Here is an 18927-nt window from a genome sequence, read left to right as displayed (position 1 = left end):
GAAAGGAGAAATAGGAGTGATTTGGGAAATAGGGTGGTGGTAGGAGTGGTGGTGGTGGGAGTGGTGGTGGTCTTTTTTGAGGGAGACGGAGTTTTGGGAGTGAGGGAGACGAAATAATTGATGAGCGATAGTGAAGGAGAAGGCTGACGCTGCAGCCCGTATAAAGAATTCCTGCGACGGAAATTCCGTCGCAAAATTAAAATAATATTAAATTCTGCGACGGAAATTCCGTCGCAGGAATAAAAAAATATTATTTTTTCCAGCCTGTTTAGAGGTATACAGCTGGACACTTTAGAAAGTCTGCGACGGAAATTCCGTCGCAGGAATAAAAAAAATATTATTTTTTCCAGCCTGTTTAGAGGTATACAGCTGGACACTTTAGAAAGTCTGCGACGGAAATTCCGTCGCAGGAATAAAAAAATATTATTTTTTCCAGCCTGTTTAGAGGTATACAGCTGGACACTTTAGAAAGTCTGCGACGGAAATTCCGTCGCAGGAAAAATATTATTTTAATGCAGCGACGGAATTTCCGTCGCATAATTTAATATTATTTTAATATAGCGACGGAAATTCCGTCGCAGACCTTCCCGCCATGTCAGAAAATTTGGCGGTATGGGAAAATAGGCTGCAACGGAATTTCCGTCGCAAGTCCGTCGCAGCTTATAAGGCCCGTCGCAGCGTCCGTCGCAGGTTTAAATTTGCTACGGATTATTATTCCGTCGCATCGTGTCCGTCGCATCGAGACGTTTTTTTTGTAGTGTATTTAAATCAAATTAAGTGACAATTCCTCAATTAATCACATTAATTTCATTCTTAATCCATATTAAACTTGTAATATGAATTCAATCCGTCAAAATTTTAAACTGATTTAAAATAATTCGGTATCTTATAATTGTGAACCGTTTCACAATAACTAATTGGCCAAAAACAAAACAAAACAAAATCCTTTTTTTTATTAGGTCTCGGCTGGAAAAATAAACAAATTTTTTTTTTTTTAAATCCCAGCTGCTCACGGCTGAAATAAAAAAAACAACCCCTTTTGTTTTTTTTTCTCAATTCGGCAATTAGGCAAAACAAAAGAAAAAACTTTCCAAATTTTCTTTCTTTCGGCAATTCAAAGAAAAAACCAAAAAAAAAACAGAAAACCCTTTTTTTTTAATCCCACGGCAAACCCTAAAAAAAATTAGCCGTCAAATTTAATTCCCTTTTGCGGCAAAAAGCCCTAATTCAAAAACGATGAAGAAAGTGTTTACAGTTGCTATTTAGAACATGATTTAGCAAATAAATTAAAGAACATGATTAATCTTATATCCTAAAACTATATAGCAAAAACAAGTTCTTGAATCATCGACATGACTATTCCAAATACAATTCAATTTAAACCGAATTAAATCAAGGTATCTACAAATTCATTTTATTATCATCTTAACTGATTAAAACAATAATTTGTATGAATCAAATGGAAATTAAATCATCAACAATAAGAGGGAAAAACGAAAAAAAAAACAGACGGTAAAAAAAAATTTACCTCACGGCCCGAAAAAAATTTTACTGCCGAAATTTTTTTTTCTCTCTTTTCGAAATTCCTTATGTTGTTTACATACACTTTCTTTCTTATACTGACCGAAAATTAGGAAGAATAAATCTTTCCTAATTTCGGCCCATCTGACCGAAATAAGGAGTATAATCTCCTTATTTTTGGTCTTTCCAAAAATGTATAAAATGTGTTAAATGGTCATCTAGTGAGGATCGAACCCCTGACCTCTTGGTTTGTGTACCCGCACTATTACCACTATGACACATTCATCTTGTTGATATTAAATATAACTGATTACATTTAATTACGAATTAACAGATTAATTCGTCCAAGCTAACATTACATACATTTAATTAAATATAACTTATTATATTTAATTTACGAATTGACAGATTAATTAAATCTCAACTAATATTATTTAATTTTCATTAAATAATTATCTCATCAACACATTGACTAACTTTTTAGTCATATTGGGCATCAATGTGATTATATTTCTATAACCACATTTCCCAAATACATCCTATAGGTGTGACCTTTAGGGACCAGTTGATCACCGCCATCTGTATGATAATAACTTCAAACTTTCTAGCAAGCCAACCGTTATTAGGTAAACGTTAATCAACTGATTAAATATACGAAGTATACCCTTGTGAACCCGTAAGAGATTTACAAATGTTATCACACTAATTTGTGGAGGACACAAACTCCAACATAGTCCTACAACAAGCAGATAAAATGAAATAACTGGAAGAAAAAACTTGCAAACAGTAGCTACAAGAATAGGGGCATTCTGCAACCTGCTTGGAACATAACTAGTTATTGCTCAACAAGAGAAAGGTGATCAGGAGCCAGGCTGTTTTGCATGCCCTCCACAAATGGGCCGAGCAAGACATGCGGGGGCAAGAGCCTCCCCAACAATTCGCCAACAGACCGCATATTTTGGTACATAGTCTACCGGATGGAACTCCGTCGATTCCGTGGTTTCAGGCTTTATCGCCAAGACCTCTCAACTTTTAAGACGACATATGTTGGTACACGTCTACCGTGATACAACTCGCTAGTGAAGCGTGGGCACGTGGATCGAGTACCCATAGATCGGACGAACGAGGCTCTTGTAGTACTCAGCACCCACGCAAGCGGGGCCCCTCTGAACAGAGTAGGCAATTGAATCCTAGAGGCTCCAATCAACGAAGGCCGGCAACAAAACAACGAAAAAAGGTGCATGCACGATAAAACAAAAGTACGCCAGAAAACGGCAGAATACAAAACAAAAGTACGCCAGAAACGGCAGAATACAAAACAAACGATAGACAACTCGCGACATTATAACACACGCTCAAACTTGATCATTCTCACGACACATTGATAGACATTGCATTCAAAGCATATAAAGGTCACACCGTGTCTAGCCACCATATAGAGTGGATCATGCATTAGTATATCGTCGCATACACCTATGTTGCATCACTGACATTTTTCAGGTACCAGCTGCATACTAATTGCAGGAGCAAGTTCTGCTCGAGGTTCTCACTGCTAGAATCACCCTTGACATACAGAGGCAGAATGGTAAAGTCATGAGGAGGCTGGTCCCAACGGGACCCTGCATCAACCAGTTCCATCCGCTGGACCCAACGTCCATCAGCATCCTTCAGCATCTACTGGCTCGGCCAACATCCATAGGCTTTCATGAGCAGGACTCAGCGTCCATCAGCGTCTACCGGCTGGAATCCATAGGACTTGATGTTACTTCCGGAGTAGGAGAACCGTAGAGAGCCTGGAAGAAGATCCTGTAGGAGGCAGCTTTGCCTACCTGTCAACCTCACTCCACTGAGAATCTACCAGCAGCGCTCCGCCTGGGTACTTACATAGCCTTACTTCCAAACCAACACAAACAAAGAGACCCAGAAATCAGTCTGCCAGAGCAATATACTATGGTCCAGCAAGAGCGAGCAAATTAGACTACCAGGGGCCTGGAGTAAAAATCTCGAGAACAAGTCTGGGTATAGAGAGGGGGTTCAGAACTAAGCCCGGTGTATCCAGCAGACAGCTATTTGTTCTAAGAAAATGACGACCACATCCAGAACCTGAAAGACTAATTTCCCTCCTCATCTTGAGGCTGAGGAGGAAAATTGGGGGCAATTGTTATGGGCAAAATTCACATTTCCATATCGGTACACGTGACAAGCAACGAATGGACAATCAAGGCTTGAGAGGATCAATACCGTGGACGAATCTGAGTCATATGATGGTTTAAGGGAAGATGCGAGTGGGATATTAAAACAAGCGCAGTCAAAGAGGTTAAGGGTCAACTCACCTACTTCCTATTTTTGGGCGACTGGACCTAGAAGTCGGGAAACAAATTCTAGAGGAGCCTGATTCTGGAAGAGCGAGCTTGATTCTGGAAGAGCCTAATTCCAGAGGAGCCTGATTCTAGAGTGACTCGAGTCTAGAGGAGCCTAATTCCAGAAGAGCCTGATTCTAGAGTGACTCGAGTATAGAGGAGCCTGATTCTAGAGTGAATCGACTCTAAAGGAGCCTGATTCTAGAGGAGCCTGATTCTAGAGTGACTCGACTCTAGAGGAGCCTGATTCTGGAGGAGCCTGATTCCGGAGGAGCCTGACTCCGGAGGAGCCTAATTCCGGAGGAGCCTGACTATGGAGGAGCCTGAGGAAACGACACTCTAGAGGCAGTATTAGAGGAATAAAGATTAGCAATAAATGGAGGAGATTTACAACACACTTAATTGACACGTGGCAGGCGCCGGTTGGTGGAGATCAAATAAAAGGGGATTGATGACTTGGCAAAACTAGGACCACAAGATCAGAATAAAGAAAGCACACTTGAATGATAGTAAAAGGGGCAGTCAAAGAAGAAAAAGTCAGCACATTTAATTCCTAAAAATCAGGTAACTGACCCCTAAAAAATTGGTAACGACTCCTGAAAGCTAGGGAGCTGACCCGGAGGAACCAGGAGGAGTAAAACCCTAGGAGGATCAAATTATAAAAGGGGAAAAAAGATCAGTAAAAAGGGGGCATTCCATCTGAGCATAACACACAACAACAAGTCCACAATATCTTCGTCCCAAGAAATATTTTTGTCAATTACTAGAGTAAACATCGTTGTATTTCCTTATTTGCTAAAATATTCCGATCATAGTGCTAATATTGGCGGGATTCCGACTCCCCCCGCGGTTGTTCCCACACCGGATTTTCCGCGTCACCGAAAACTACTTGCGTCGATCTTTCTTTCATTGTCTTTTACTTTGTTTTGCGCCATGATTCCTTGATTCGCTCATAGTTATAGACGATCACTTTGACTCACCAATCTAAACAACTAACCGGTAAATTTTTACCAAAACAGAAATCAACTGAATATCATTGATTGTATAATATGTACCATATTTCAGTCATTTGTTATTTATTCATTATCGGATAATGACTAAGAAAATGACAAAAATGAGAGAAAAATAACGATAAACTAATAAAGACTTCTCGAGTTCCGTCACATATTCAGCTGTCCACTTCTAATATTTATTTCGTTATTTATTTAAATTTATCAAAAATATAAATAGATAGCAATTGAATTATAATACACTCAAAAAACAAATACATAATAATTTATCGAGACTAAAGAAGTATCAAACTTCACTACATTCATTTCAGTCTTGTTGAACCAAACAACTCCATCCATTAATACTGATTAGCGATAGTAATGGATCGGATTCGGTTCGAGTGAAAATTAATAAATAAGGGGGTGGATAGATGGCCGGTAAAATTTCATCATTCATCATTCATCATTCATTCATTTCAATCGAGTTTTTATCCGTCTTTTAGAATTAGGTGGATCAAATTTTGATCGGCCGCGGGTAAAATTGACTTACTAAGTAGTGACGCACTTGATTACTTAAAATTTAAGGAAAATGATAAATACAACCCACCGGGTTGTATAAATATTTAATACCCTTCTATATTTAACATTAATTTAAAAATTAAAGAGCAAACAATTGGTCTCCCTTGTGACGGGTTACCATTTGTGACGGATAATTTGTGAGTAAAAATGGTAACAAAATGGGTTAGTGGAGAAAGGGGACCACATGAACAGTGTTGCAGAGAGAGAAAAAGTGGGTACTTTGTGAGGTAAAATGGTATCCGTCACTCCAAAGTGACGGATATTTCATGTCACAAATGAGAATTTGTGAAAATTAAAATGGTGGAACATGTGAACACAAAGATCTCGAGATCTTGATTGGACTACTTAGACAGTCACTACAAGACAAAATACACCTTTTTGCGTTGAATGAATGAGATTAGGCGTTGAATTCTTAATTGAGTGCTAAATAAAATAGAAATAAAAATGATAATTGTCTAATTATCAATTGTGAAATGCTGATATTCTTTCAAAAAAAAAAAGGATTATCTTCTCCGAAAGAGGCTGTTAGTGCAGCGGTGGTCGGCAGCCACTATACGACAAACCTTGCCTTTTTGAGTAAGCAATTGAATCTTGTTGAACCAACACAAATCAAAGGAAATCCTTAAGAAGGCTTAGAGCCTTAAATGCTCCCAAATGGGAAAGTCTTAACATATTTTGTTGATATTGTGATTTGTGATTAGTACCCTTAGATTAACGTAACACACTCTATTTTAGTAAATTTGTTTGTTAAGTTTAAAGTAAGACATAAATATACAAAATGATCTTTACTTTTTCACTTCTGATTTTTAAGAACACTAAAACTTAGAAGTAGAGTTGTCAAAACTCGACCCGACCCGTTTTTAGGGTTTCAAACCCAGTTTTTTCGACCCGCGGCCCGTTTGATCCGAACCCGAAATGACCCGTTATTTTAGGGTCGAGACCCGACCCGAACGGGTCGACCCGTTGGGTCAAGGAAAAATCATGAATTTTATTAAAAATATTGATATTTAGGTATTATATTTGAAAATATAGTTAAAAAATTATTTTTTTATTACTTAAAATTAAAATGTCAACTAAAAAGTCAATTTTATATAACTTTTATAATATTTAATAATAAAAAAATTATTAAAAAAATTATTTTAATAATTATATCAATATAATTATTGTATATGATGAATATGATTAAAATAATAATTTTAAATATATTTTACTTTTTAAAAAAAAATATTTTAAATTAAAAAAATCGTTTAAAAAAGACGTTAAAAATTATTTCTTGACCCGTATTCTGACCCAAACCCGACCCGTGACCCGTATGACCCGGCCCGTATTCTAACCGGACCCGTATGACCCGACCCGAGACCCAACCCGTTTGACAGGTCTACTTAGAAGAGATGGTCTTTCAATAAATTATTGAGAGACCAATCTTCCGTACTCTTTTATTTGTATTTCGTAACCCTTTTGTCATTGATCGTCACATAGTAATTTCGTATCTATTTACGTAATAAATGTACCCATTTTATTTTTGATCATGATTTGTACCTATTTTATTAGGTTCGGTACCATTTTTTCTTAAAATTGTAAAATAGTCTCTCAATAAACTTATTAAGAGGCTGTCTTTCAGAAGACCTACCTTTTTAAGAATTCACCCGTAGATGGATTTTGTAGGATACTTTTCCGTTATATAATAAAGTAAAATTATGTTGAAAATAATAAAGGGAACTAGGATATTAAATGAGACACCTATGAATAAAAAAACGTAAAAAAAATTATGAGGCAAAAAGAATATATGTCCTTGATTCAATGTTATGAGTTATGACGTTATGTCAATTATTATATCACACTTATTAGTGGAGATGTTAATTTAATGGTTAAGACGGAGGTGATGTGGACTTTAGATTCGAAGTTCGAATTCCCTCTTGGCCTTTCCTTCTATTGTAATGCAGCTGAATCTGCTCTTCATTAGACCAAAAAAAATTATATCTTACTCATAGTCTAATATAAACAGTTGATTTGGGTTAATGGGCAAAAATACAGGTACCGTGACGAACTAGTGTTTTAAAAGAGTTTTAGAGAGGAGGGGAATTTGTGTATGGGTTACGACTTATAAAGTAGAGAAAGGAGGAGGGAGAATCTGGAGTTTTGAGAAGGGAGAATAGTTTCCGATGACCAGAGTTAGTGAAAGATGAGGGTTTTGGGGTTGGCTTAAAGTTGGAAGGAGAGTGTTTCTAACATCGGAATCAGTTTTGGACATTGGAGTGGGAGTGTTCAAGGATGCCTAGAGCCTAGAGGCTCGTATATTCTTTCATTGATTCGTCCCTGGTCCCTGGATAACATGAATATTTACGTTCATTGTTATGTACTATTGTAATCGTAAGTTTTGTGGGGTGTAGCGCACATCTAGCATTCCCTACACCACACACATAAAATGATGATATAAAAGCAAATGTAAATTATTCACTGTTTCCGGGGACAGACAATCTACTACTTATCTAAGGGGTCCAGCTTCGACACAGCATATAGGAGAACCTACACAGGTCAGATGTGCAGTTCCTTACACATCCGCTAGAAATACGGAGGACATGCTTCTGGTATTCTGAACGACACATAATTAAAATCGCAGAGTAAAATGCATTGACAGGCAACAACTTTACGAAGTTGCAGTAGATACGACAAAATATGTGTACTAGCTGCACCAGATACCTGATGGAGTTTCCTGCAGAACTCAATGAAAGGGAAAAATACAACAGTGATCATACAACAATGTCTCGTGTCAGCAATTTTTCGCACAAAGTGGGATGTACCTGCTCCTTAAGCTGTGCCTCTTAAATATAACATCAAAATTCCATCAGAGAAAAATAAAAGTTGTAGACGTGTAGTGGAGTTTACCGATGCCTGTATATTGGAACTTCGTTTTTGATAGTGACATTATTGGTCTGAGTTCCAGAGCCATTGGAGTTGTTGCCAGCATTAATAATTGTGGAGATAGTCGGAGCTTTGGAACTGGAACTCGGGCTCAACGTAGCATAACCAGCCTCTGTGACTGCACAGGCACACCACCAATGATAGGGATCATATGCATAACCAGAAAATGGGGAAAAAATTCCACATTTTCTTTTCTTTTCTTTTTTTGGTTAAATTGCGGTAATCATACAAGAAATTGTGGATCATCAAGAAGACTTCATGTTAAAAATAAATTTTGAGAAACAAACAAATTCCCTCGCCAGTCGCCTCGAAATCCCTTCCATCCCCATTATGTTGCTTTTGGGGTTAGGGAAAAGGGAAGGCTGGGGTTGGTAGGATTGTGACTGGGAGATGGGGGGAGGTCGAATAAGAGGAAGCTTGTACTTATTTCGAAAAAATTGGGGAAATAGGTTGGGTATAGATGAACTAAAGTGAAATGCGTAAACAAACGATTCAAATAAAAGAGAATCAAAGTCGGAGATACGGACCTGAAAATTTGTTTTCAATTTTAACATCTCCAATGTTCTGATTTCCAGAGCCATTAGAGTTCTTGCCGGCGACGAATTGCTGGGAATAATCGGGAGCTCGCCACTTATAACTGGTGCTTTCCTGATAGTGAATTGGAGGAATCAAATTACCTTGCTGCTGTTCTGATGCACTCTTCTCCACAACCTCGATGAACCACCAAGCCCCGGGGTCTTCCAAAGTGTCATCAAACGATGGTTTGGTAGTGATGGTTCCATCTTGAGTTGCACAAAGTTTGTGAAAATCGGAGATCCAATCTTGACTATCACAATCACATGACAGATAGACCCCACCCGTGAGGGGCAGCTGACTATTATCAACTCTCCAGCAGAAAGGTCTGTCTGAACCAGGGTTTTTTTGATAGACCACGATTTCCCCATTCTCTGTTTTTTGAGCAGCGAGCTCTTTGCCATAGACACTCCGTAGATTGAACTCGGTAAACTTTGAAGTACCTGAGCTCAACTTTACAGTCCATTCTGTACTTTTGGGTATGGACCCAGCTCCTATGTGACTTACCAGGTTGAGCGACCTCCCATCGTCGCTCGCCGCAAGGTAAGTATCATGATTGTTCCTTAGATTTGCAGTGAATTTGGATTCTCTCTTCTGGAAGGAGGCCTCCATTCACTTACAAGGTTTGGTGTGGAAACAACAATGGTAGAGAATACATTTTTATATAATATATGAAAAGCAAGGTGAGAATTTCAAAAATTTAGTGCTACTACTTTTTACCCTTTTCATCTTTTCACCGTAAAAAACACTATTTTATGTCGCAAAATCTCATTGAAGACGGGCGATATCCGTCACAAGCTTGTGACGGATACTATTTTCTCTTACAAAATACCCATGAGAGGTGAGTGGGGAAGCACATGGGGGGCGCCCCACCTTGTCCCCTCTCCCTTTTTGTGAGAGAGCTTGTGACGGGATTAGCCCGTCATAAGCAAGACGCTTTGATTTTATGTAGACGTTGAATTAGGCCCTGTTTCTTTTACGGCTTTTTAGAGCCGAATCGAATCGAGCCGAATAATAACCGAATGGAGCCAAAATCGAATCAATGGAGCCGAGCCGACTGAAATGAATAGAGTTGAATCGAATCAATAAAGTCAATCAACTAAAATAATCATATTAATATTAATAATATTAATAATAATAATAATATTTAATATTATTGTTATTATCAACTATAATAATACTAATATTCATAGTATAATACTATTTATACTAATACTAAAAATTTTAAGAAAAAAATTATAATATTATATATGAATAATCATAAATTATAATAATGAAAAAATAGTAATTTTTTACTAATAATATTCTTAATAACAATAATAAATAATAATGTCAATATTAATTGATGGGGCATATTCTGCACCCGCTGACCGAGTCAACATATTGAACAAGGTCAAAGTCAAAAGACAGCAAGTCAACGTATTAGAACCCCTAACCCGACGCACTGTCGGCTGTCATGGGTCTCGGGTCTCGGCTAGGCAACTAACCAGCCGGGAGGCATATCCGCGTACTCACATCGAGTCCCCTCGGCATGGAGTCAACCAGGCCAGCCGGCCTGCCATGGGTCCCTCGGCCGAGGGTAGAACAGTCTTTCCACCTGCTAGCCACTTGGCCACTTGGCCACTACGTGACAAAAGGTGAAAGTCTATAAATACTCCTCAATCCTCATTGAGAAAACGATCCACAATTCATCCAAAAACTCACTATTAATCTGGTATAAACTCCCTTATCTCTCTACAATATACTTGGCCAAGTAACAAGCAACTTAATCTCTTTAAGTTTACTGACTTGAGCGTCGGAGTGAGTACGCTTGGTACCAAGCCGAGCCATCAGTTTGTTCATCTTAAACAGGAAAGAGCGAAAGGAAGAGACAAGCAAAGACATCATTCTACAAGCTTACGTGGTCACAAATCCTGCTCCGGAATCACACCCGGAACATTAATAATGATATTAGTAAAAATAGTTGTTTCGAATAAAAACACTCAAGTAAGAGTTGCTCGAATCCGGGTCGGGTCAACGCGCTCCTCACAGACGATGGCACCTCGAACCTATGCTTGCTCTCTCCGGATGGATCTTTTACGCGTAACAAATAGGGCCTCGAAGGGTTCGCAATAGGTCCTTCTCTGATGCCTTACGGTACTGGTGGATAGTTGAGACCTTGCTTGAAGCTAAGGTTTCCGTGCCCTCTCATAGTACCTCGAGTAGTCTTACTTCTAGAGAGACGAAGTTGTTGGTGAGAAGTATTTTACCATTGATTGGTCAATAATGAGGTATTTATAGGTTTCTATGTGTACCTCAAATGATGGCTTGGAAAGCATGGTTACCATATTCGCTATGAATACGCCTTACCGATTCGCGATTCGCTTATAGAAAATGTGTTATATGTATTTTCAGTAATCAATTTGATAGAATTCGCTTTTAACGATTCGTGATTCGTAGGGTATCAAGCGAATCCGTAACCATGTTTGCAAGCGTGTTGACTTGTATGACCCCGTATTGGCTAGTGGGTCAAGTCGGTTGAGCGTGCCCCACAACAACAACAACAACAACAATAATAATAATAATAATAATAATATTAAAAAAATAGTATTATTGATGACAAAATTAATAATAACTATTAAATTTAAGATGAGTAAAGCTGAAATGAGCTGAACTTAATGGAGCTGAGCTGAACTGAATGGAGCTAAACTAAATTGAACTGAGCTGAACTGAATTGAACTGAGCTGAACTGAATAGAGCTGAACTCAAATGGGCTGAAAATAAGCCAGAAAGAACAGGGCCTAAATCCACTCTTCTGGACTTCACGACAGACCTTTGTGACTCAGAAAGCAAAATAGTTGTGGACTCTGTTAGATTAGGTGGGTCATTGTTGAGGCGAGGTACTTTGTTTAGTCAAGCAAAGACTGGTCCGGTTAGATTTTTCAAACACTGGCTGAGTATATAAATGTGTTCCAGTGTCCCTCAAAAGAAAATCAGTAGTGATGCTGTGATGGGTATACTACCATGAGCTATTAAGCTGTGATGAGACATTGTGAGGATTTGGAATTTTGGATACACTTTTGAAGATTTCAAGTTAAAAATTCACGTCATATCAAAGACGAGTCATAAGCATACCATCCACATGCAACAAATTGAGATGCCAAACTAAAAGAATTTTAATGGAGCGATACAGCAAATCAGGTAATCGAGAAACAGGTTCGTAAATAATTTTCTTTAACTAAAATATGTCTCCCTCAAAGATTATATACAATCGAAATTACTGATCACAATATGAACCGGTTCATCAATATGGCAATAGAAGTCAGCATGGAAATTGTGAAGTTTCCAAAGTTGGTGTTCCAACAGTTCACACTTCCAACTAATGTCATCAGGTTTTAAGTTTATCAGGCCTATCTATATCTATAGAAAGCACTGGTAGAAGTACAGTTGATTTACAATATCAGAAATACAGCGAGTGTAACCGAAGCATTTTCCCTCATCTTAGTGCCATGAACTTTAATACAAAGTTCATCACTTACTGATGCTAATTGCTAAGCATCTTTGCAATGTTAATCCAGCTCTGCATTTCACCAAACATATCCATCTCGGATGCTACGCACTTAAGGGTATGGACACTCGAGTGGAATTCGGGAAACATGTACTGATATTGTAAGTTTTCCTTTGTAACTTCACTTGGGAGCAGTGAAGCAGTCGACTACTAGCCGCAAGATTTCTATCATGTTGTGTCATAAATACGAAGGTTGCTAGAAGACTGGAGGACAATATGAGCATGTATGCAATGCATGCTTAACCACTTAACCATGTCATTATAGGGTTAAAGGAGTTGTTTACATCTATAACAAGCTTGAGAATTACAAATCACAAAGTAAACTAGGCTTTCTACACTAGCTTAAAGTTGGAGCATCTGCAATTAAGGAGTCTCTAAATTGACAAGTCAGATGTTATTTTCATTGTGACACTAGGATTCTAAGATTATTACTAAGTGAGAATGGAGGGGAAAAGAACGTTGACGACAAAGGCTTCTATATTAAATTTAGAATTTATCAGTAGAACACACGATTGATAGGACAAATAAGATGTACAAGTACCTGGTAAAAGAGAACAGTTGAGAAAAGAAATATACTCTAATCTCCACCCTCCAGACCATGACTATAGAACAAGTGTCCCGTGGCAAACGTCACAAACATTATATCCAAGACCTTCACAGTAGGGGCAATTTGCTCCTTCCTCCACCCAATCCAAGAACTGCAATAGATTGTAAAGCTGAACATAAGTTTAAGGAAGAACACGGGAAAAACCGAAAACCATATAGAACAAAGAAATTCAAACCACCTGTTCCTCAACATTTGGTTCCCCAGTCCCGTCACATTCTGCAGTAGAAAGGAGTCTTGATATTAACAAAAGTGAAAATATTTGCATAAGACAAAGTTCAAATACAGAACTAAAGTACTAAAAAGGCAACTTTGTTTGCCATGCACTAATCCAGCCACCATCCCAAAATGCAAGTCATGCGAGAGATGGACATCGTGCTTCAGGATCAGATAACAAAATTGAACGCCTTTGGTTAGTTAAGGTAAGCTTAATAAATTTACACATACCCATGCACAGCAATCGACCCTCCCCTTTACAGGTAAGACATTTTCCAGCAGAAATTTGAGTGTTCCCCTTGGTCTTGTTTAGCCTTGAAGGCTCCTCCCACCTGTTCTCACCAAGTAGAAATACACGGTGTTCGGATACATACACATCGGTCGGCTCTTTCTTCACTACTGTCTCCCGAACTTCTCTGACTTCAGTTACAGCTCCATTTGCCTGATCCTTGCACATAAATACATAAAGTGAGACATTTGCATATAACTTCTCTAATGAATGCTAAGAATAGCCATCACACGCGTAAATTCGACAACAATCTACTTGTTGGTCCAAAATGCTGTGAATATGAAAGGTTAGGAGAAGACAAAGCCAGAACGTGAATTCACTACACAATTGCTCGGGCAGCATGACAATCTTCTGATAGACAACAGCTAAACATCAACGATGTAGATAGCAATGTCGTAAAACATGCACAAGCAACACTTACTATTTTTCGGATATCAGCTTCGAAGGACAATTCAGAGCTCTGAAGTTCCTGAGAGCCATATAATCTTTCAAGAAGCTCAGCAGTCATAACCCCATCCTCGCGAACACCTATTGAGGCCTATAATCCAAATTAATGTATAAATATGAGTTTCCATAGCTTTCTTATTTATTGGCATAACAAATGCAGCATTTAGCCTAGATGTTGATAGAAATACAAGCCGCCAACATACTTGCCAGGTCTTTACAGCACGCGAAGTGCCTTCTGAGAAACTTGAGTACTCCATATCCTCCTCACCCGAGTAAAATCCTAAACTCATCAATGCTTCCTATCCAAACAGACAACAGTATCAGCAACAACTCAAAACAAATCCTGCTATGATAGCATTATTTCTCAGAGACGAGATCTTATCATGTTTACAACGAGCCCTAACGCAATATCACGAAATTCAGATTCGATGTCCAATCAAAATAAGATGACCCTCAAGCCTTATAAAATAAAGTTGCAATATATGAAGATGAAGTTGAATTTAATCGTATCAGATGCAAACATTTTTTACACTTTTGTTTTTAACATAAACATATCGTTTCTACATTACCTTGAAAGAATATTTAGCCGAAAATTGCATAATTGCATTAATTTATATACTCCAAATCAAGACAAAGAATAGCGAATACAAACTAAATGAATTTAATTTTAACAAAGCTTACTTCATGCTCAGATTACATTTTTTTTTTCTACCAACAAACAAAATTAACGAAGCTTAACTAATTAGAACTAAATAATAGACTTAAACTACACTAAACTGAGCTAAACTGACTAGATTGAAACTAACCTAACAACTGAACTTGAAACTTCGAATTCTAGCACCGCTACAAAATTTAATGGAAATTACCAACTATAACTACACAACGATTACTCTTTCTGTCTCAGTTATTTGTTTAACTTTTATATTCATTGTGAGACGTATTTTAATCAAAGTTAAACAAATGATCAGAACGCGGAAAAGCTAATCTCCAATACTACCTGCAAAATGCGAACTTCGTCTCCTTCAGCTCCCATCCTCAAACTCGAGCTCGCCTTCGGTTTAACCTTCGCCTTCGTCTTCTCTTTCTCCTCCACCTTCTTCTCAACCTTCTCATCACTCCGACTTTCCGGCGGTCTCACCGGCGGCGCAACCACCTCCGACACCACCTCCTTATCAAAAACCTCCGGAATTCGCTTAGAATCATCACCACTCTTCAAACCTTTCAACAAATCCACCGTTTTATCCAAAGTTCGAGAAACTAACGAATCATCATCAACAACACAATCAACATCAACATTAACGCAATTAATCCTCGCTTGAATCCTATCTAATTCCGATTGTAACCGCTGAATTTGAAGTAATAGCGAATTCCGTTCAGAATTCCACCGAGATTCTTCGCGAAGCCATCGCTGTTCTTCACGAAGCCACCGCTGTTCTTCCCGAAGCCACCGTGACTCCTCAATTCCTTCGTAATCGCTTTCTTTCGCGTTAGATGATGCTTTAATGGTGAATAATCGCGTGTATCGATTCAAATTATGGTAAGACAACCTAGTATTATGATGATTGTGTGTTACTGTGCGAAATAATGGTGATAATGGTGGTGTATTTAGAAATGTGTTGGATATTATTAGTGCCATTCTATCTCAATGAGATGATTTTGATTATTTTTGTTTAAGTTTGTAAGATTATGATGATGAACATGGCTGCTTGATTGAAGATGTGTTAAGGAAAAGAGCAGTGAAGTGTCAGTAATTTTGCAGATGTTCCTTCTATTTTGTTTGGCGGCAATTTGTGGCCAAAATCTTATCTACGGAATTGGGGACAGATTTTTTTGGGACTTGCTAAATTCCGCACACAATTTTACTAATTTTTGCACATTTTTCCGTCTTATTTTGAGTTTACCCCTCCCTTCCATTTCTTACCTTAATTCCTCACTCTCACCTAGGGAGAAATCCAAAACCCCAAAAAACCTCCCAACAGCTAACAACCCCTCCCCCACCCCCTACCACCGCCGACCACCCCTCACCACTCTATCCCCGCGCCGGTCTCTGCTCCCAGCCCCCATACCCACACCGACCACCCTCCCCGCGCCATGTTCGTTGTAACACCTCCATACTCCAAGTCTCCAAGTGCCTTACCAGAACCACTTAGGCATGGGAATGCTACCATCTCGGTTACCCGGGGCAAGGTATATCAAATAGACAATAAAGAAACATACTTTATTAAATATGTTTTAACGTGATACAAATCCAAAACCAAAACTGATAAAGTAAAATACAAATGTTCCTCAAAACTGTCAAGCCAACTAAAACAATATGAAAGAATGTTTTGACACAGCGGAAGACTTCTAAACAGCTCGTGGTGACTCAACCCAGCTATCCCATGCGGATCATCTCATACCTGCTCAATAACTGCTCACCATCCCCGAATGGATCACCACATTTTTTAAAACAATTAAACGGGGTTAGTACTGATTACACAAAACAACACAGCTGCAACAAAAGCAATACAACAATCCAATCCAACCAAACCAATCTCCATCATATCACCACACACCTGACTACACACTAAAGTGTGTAGTCCTGCCAGAATACTCATCGCAACAAGTATTCCACACCGCCAGTGGGGGACCGCAGCCGTTCCCACCTAAGCCCCGCTCATCTCATCTGAGCAATAAACCCAAGTTCCTTAATGTGCACATCTCTTCTGTGGCGTGTTCCACAGAAGGCAAATCAAGGTCGTGAAGCCACTCCCGCAAGTGACTCCACTCAGCCGAGGACGCACCTTGCAAATCACACACAGTTATACAACCAACAATACAATCAGCCATTATCCAATTCATTACCAATATGATATTCAACAACAACCACAACTACAACAATCAATTAATAACAATGTCATGTAAACAATACTGAGTAGGGAAACCCTACCTGGGAAAGCAATCACCAAGATCGTCACAATCAGCTAATCATTATCGTTCTTCAACGAAATCACCTCCTATAAACACACAATCATACAATCACAATCTAACATCAACAATACTCCCCAAAACCCCCAATTTACCCAATTAGGGTTTCAACTAAAATCAATGAAACGATATAAAAATCATACTAGAAGCTTACTCACAATGCGACGGTCTCAACGGCGTAAAGAACTCAATGATCTGACGACTCTAGCCCTTAAGATTTGATAGCAATGCGAAAGAGGAGAATAACGTAACTTGTTTTTATTTCTTATGAAACTTAGAATAGGGTAAAATGACAAGAAACTGACGAAAGATGTTTTTATATCCTTCTCGCGTTACTATCAAAACCCGGTAAAATAACCCGTAAGACTCACTTACTCGATCGAGTAAGTGACTTACTCGATCAAATGCCCCCTACTCGATCGAGTGTCACACGTACTCGATCGAGTACCCAACAGGCAGACTACTGTTTTGCGTAAAAACATACTTACTCGACAGAGTAAGCCCCACTCGATAGAGTACCCATAGACATAAAAAACCGTAGTATTACATTCGTTGCCTTGAATCAACCGCAATCATCATTCGATCCACCTTCAGCCGCAGCGAAAGTGTTTGATCGACGGCGGGGCTGGGATGGAGTTGATGGCGAGGGGGGCAGGAGGTTGGTGGCGAGGGCAGACGGCCGGTGCTGGTGGAAGGTGATTGTGGTTGTGGTAAGGGTTGTCGCCTGTTGGGGTTGGGTTGGGGTTTATTTTTATTTTTCAAATTTTTTGATTTTTTGATTTTTTTTAAATAAAGGCCGGTGATGGAAAAATATGGCAAAATGTGTTGGATTGAGTAAAACGGCGTGTTGGATTTAGCAATTACGATTTTTTTTACCACCGGTGGGGTTTAAGATTGTAGTATACGTTTTAATGATAAAAAAATAAATGAACTTGTTAAATCCCGTATACAAGTTTACTACTTTTTCCGTTTCATTGAGTTGTATACATTTGTTTTTTGGACACTATTCATAAGTGAGAAGAAGTTTCATTATAATTTCTAATATATAATATAAAAGATAGCCATGTGAGATCTTTTTGAAATTGTCTTATCGAGTATGTTATGAATATCAAATTTTTATAATTTTTAATATTGTATAGCTAAAGATATGAGCAAAAGAAAACGTGCATTAATGTACATGTATAAAACAAACGTATACAACTCATTGAAACGAATGAAGTACTTCCTAAGTTCCTGCACATTTTACCTCTATTGTTTCATTACTACCCTTCATAATAAAATCAAAATTAAAAAAAAAATATTCTCTCCCCTACCCACCATCCCTGACCACCCATGAGACCATGACTCATCCCCCACCCTCGACCACCCATCCCACACCTCCATGACCATGACCACTTTGTGTCGTTGACCAAACAACCCCGCGTTGTCGCCGCCATCGTCGTCGATCGGAACTGACCAATCCAAATGACCTAATCCCTAGCACGACCCAATCCCCTTCCCCATTCCTCAACATCCATGAACAACTGTCGACTTCCATCGCCGAAGTCCCCTTCCCCTATCTTTGTCGACGGTCAGAGGTGGAATCCCGGGTGGTGCGTTAGTGCTCCATCAGGGGTAGCTAATTGGGATTTCTTAGTTTTAGGTTTTGATTTGTCTCTCCCTTTGTGTGCGAGAATTGAGGGGAAAATTCGGAATAAAGCGGAAAAATGTGCTAGATATAGTAAATTTGTGTGTTAGATTTAACAAGTCGGAGATTTATCTACATAGTATAAAAGCTAAGTTTTTTCTTGGCTCCTGATTGGCTGCTGAGTTTTTACATGTGGGTCCCCCATTTTTTCTTAGTCTATTTAATTACCCTCCCTCCTCAACATAATTCATATTTGTTGGACCTTTAGTCCTTATTATTTGTTTTG

The 18927-nt window shown here is 38.7% G+C and overlaps 2 protein-coding genes across 3 annotated transcripts; both read right to left on the bottom strand.

Moving 5' to 3' along the window:
- Positions 1–8095: 8095 nt before the first annotated feature.
- LOC141599350 (uncharacterized) lies at positions 8096–9642 on the bottom strand. The gene is made up of 2 exons (XM_074419336.1): positions 8899–9642; positions 8096–8489 (listed from the first exon to the last, which is right to left on the bottom strand). Exons 1-2 carry the CDS (start codon positions 9554–9556, stop codon positions 8332–8334), a joined length of 816 nt encoding a protein of 271 aa, XP_074275437.1. The 5' UTR covers positions 9557–9642; the 3' UTR covers positions 8096–8331.
- Positions 9643–12950: 3308 nt separating this feature from the next.
- Positions 12951–15869, bottom strand: LOC141599349 (uncharacterized). Of its 2 annotated transcripts, none has more exons than XM_074419333.1 (6): positions 15045–15869; positions 14251–14346; positions 14022–14138; positions 13543–13759; positions 13277–13314; positions 12951–13189 (listed from the first exon to the last, which is right to left on the bottom strand). In XM_074419333.1, exons 1-6 carry the CDS (start codon positions 15681–15683, stop codon positions 13094–13096), a joined length of 1203 nt encoding a protein of 400 aa, XP_074275434.1. In that variant the 5' UTR covers positions 15684–15869; the 3' UTR covers positions 12951–13093. The 2 variants fall into 2 exon arrangements, with proteins under 2 accessions (XP_074275434.1, XP_074275435.1); XM_074419334.1 differs by having other exon boundaries at positions 13543–13753; positions 15045–15809.
- Between the last annotated feature and the right edge of the window lie 3058 nt (positions 15870–18927).

The sequence above is a fragment of the Silene latifolia genome, chromosome 9 (assembly GCF_048544455.1).
Source record: "Silene latifolia isolate original U9 population chromosome 9, ASM4854445v1, whole genome shotgun sequence".
In the NCBI taxonomy this organism is placed as follows: Eukaryota; Viridiplantae; Streptophyta; class Magnoliopsida; order Caryophyllales; family Caryophyllaceae; genus Silene; species Silene latifolia.
The sequence above is the reverse complement of the archived record's forward strand: the minus strand, read 5'-3'. Positions and strand labels throughout refer to the sequence as shown.

Bases quoted from the DNA above. Each gene is read 5' to 3' on its own strand.
- LOC141599350 (XM_074419336.1), bottom strand. From the start codon at position 9,556: ATGGAGGCCTCCTTCCAGAAGAGAGAATCCAAATTCACTGCAAATCTA. The intron at 8,490-8,898 runs GTCCGTATCTCC...GTGCCTGTGCAG, and splicing joins AATTGAAAACAAATTTTCAG to TCACAGAGGCTGGTTATGCT.
- LOC141599349 (XM_074419333.1), bottom strand. From the start codon at position 15,683: ATGGCACTAATAATATCCAACACATTTCTAAATACACCACCATTATCA. The intron at 14,139-14,250 runs GTATGTTGGCGG...TTTGGATTATAG, and splicing joins GTGCTGTAAAGACCTGGCAA to GCCTCAATAGGTGTTCGCGA. The intron at 13,190-13,276 runs GTGGTTTGAATT...AATCTATTGCAG, and splicing joins AACCAAATGTTGAGGAACAG to TTCTTGGATTGGGTGGAGGA.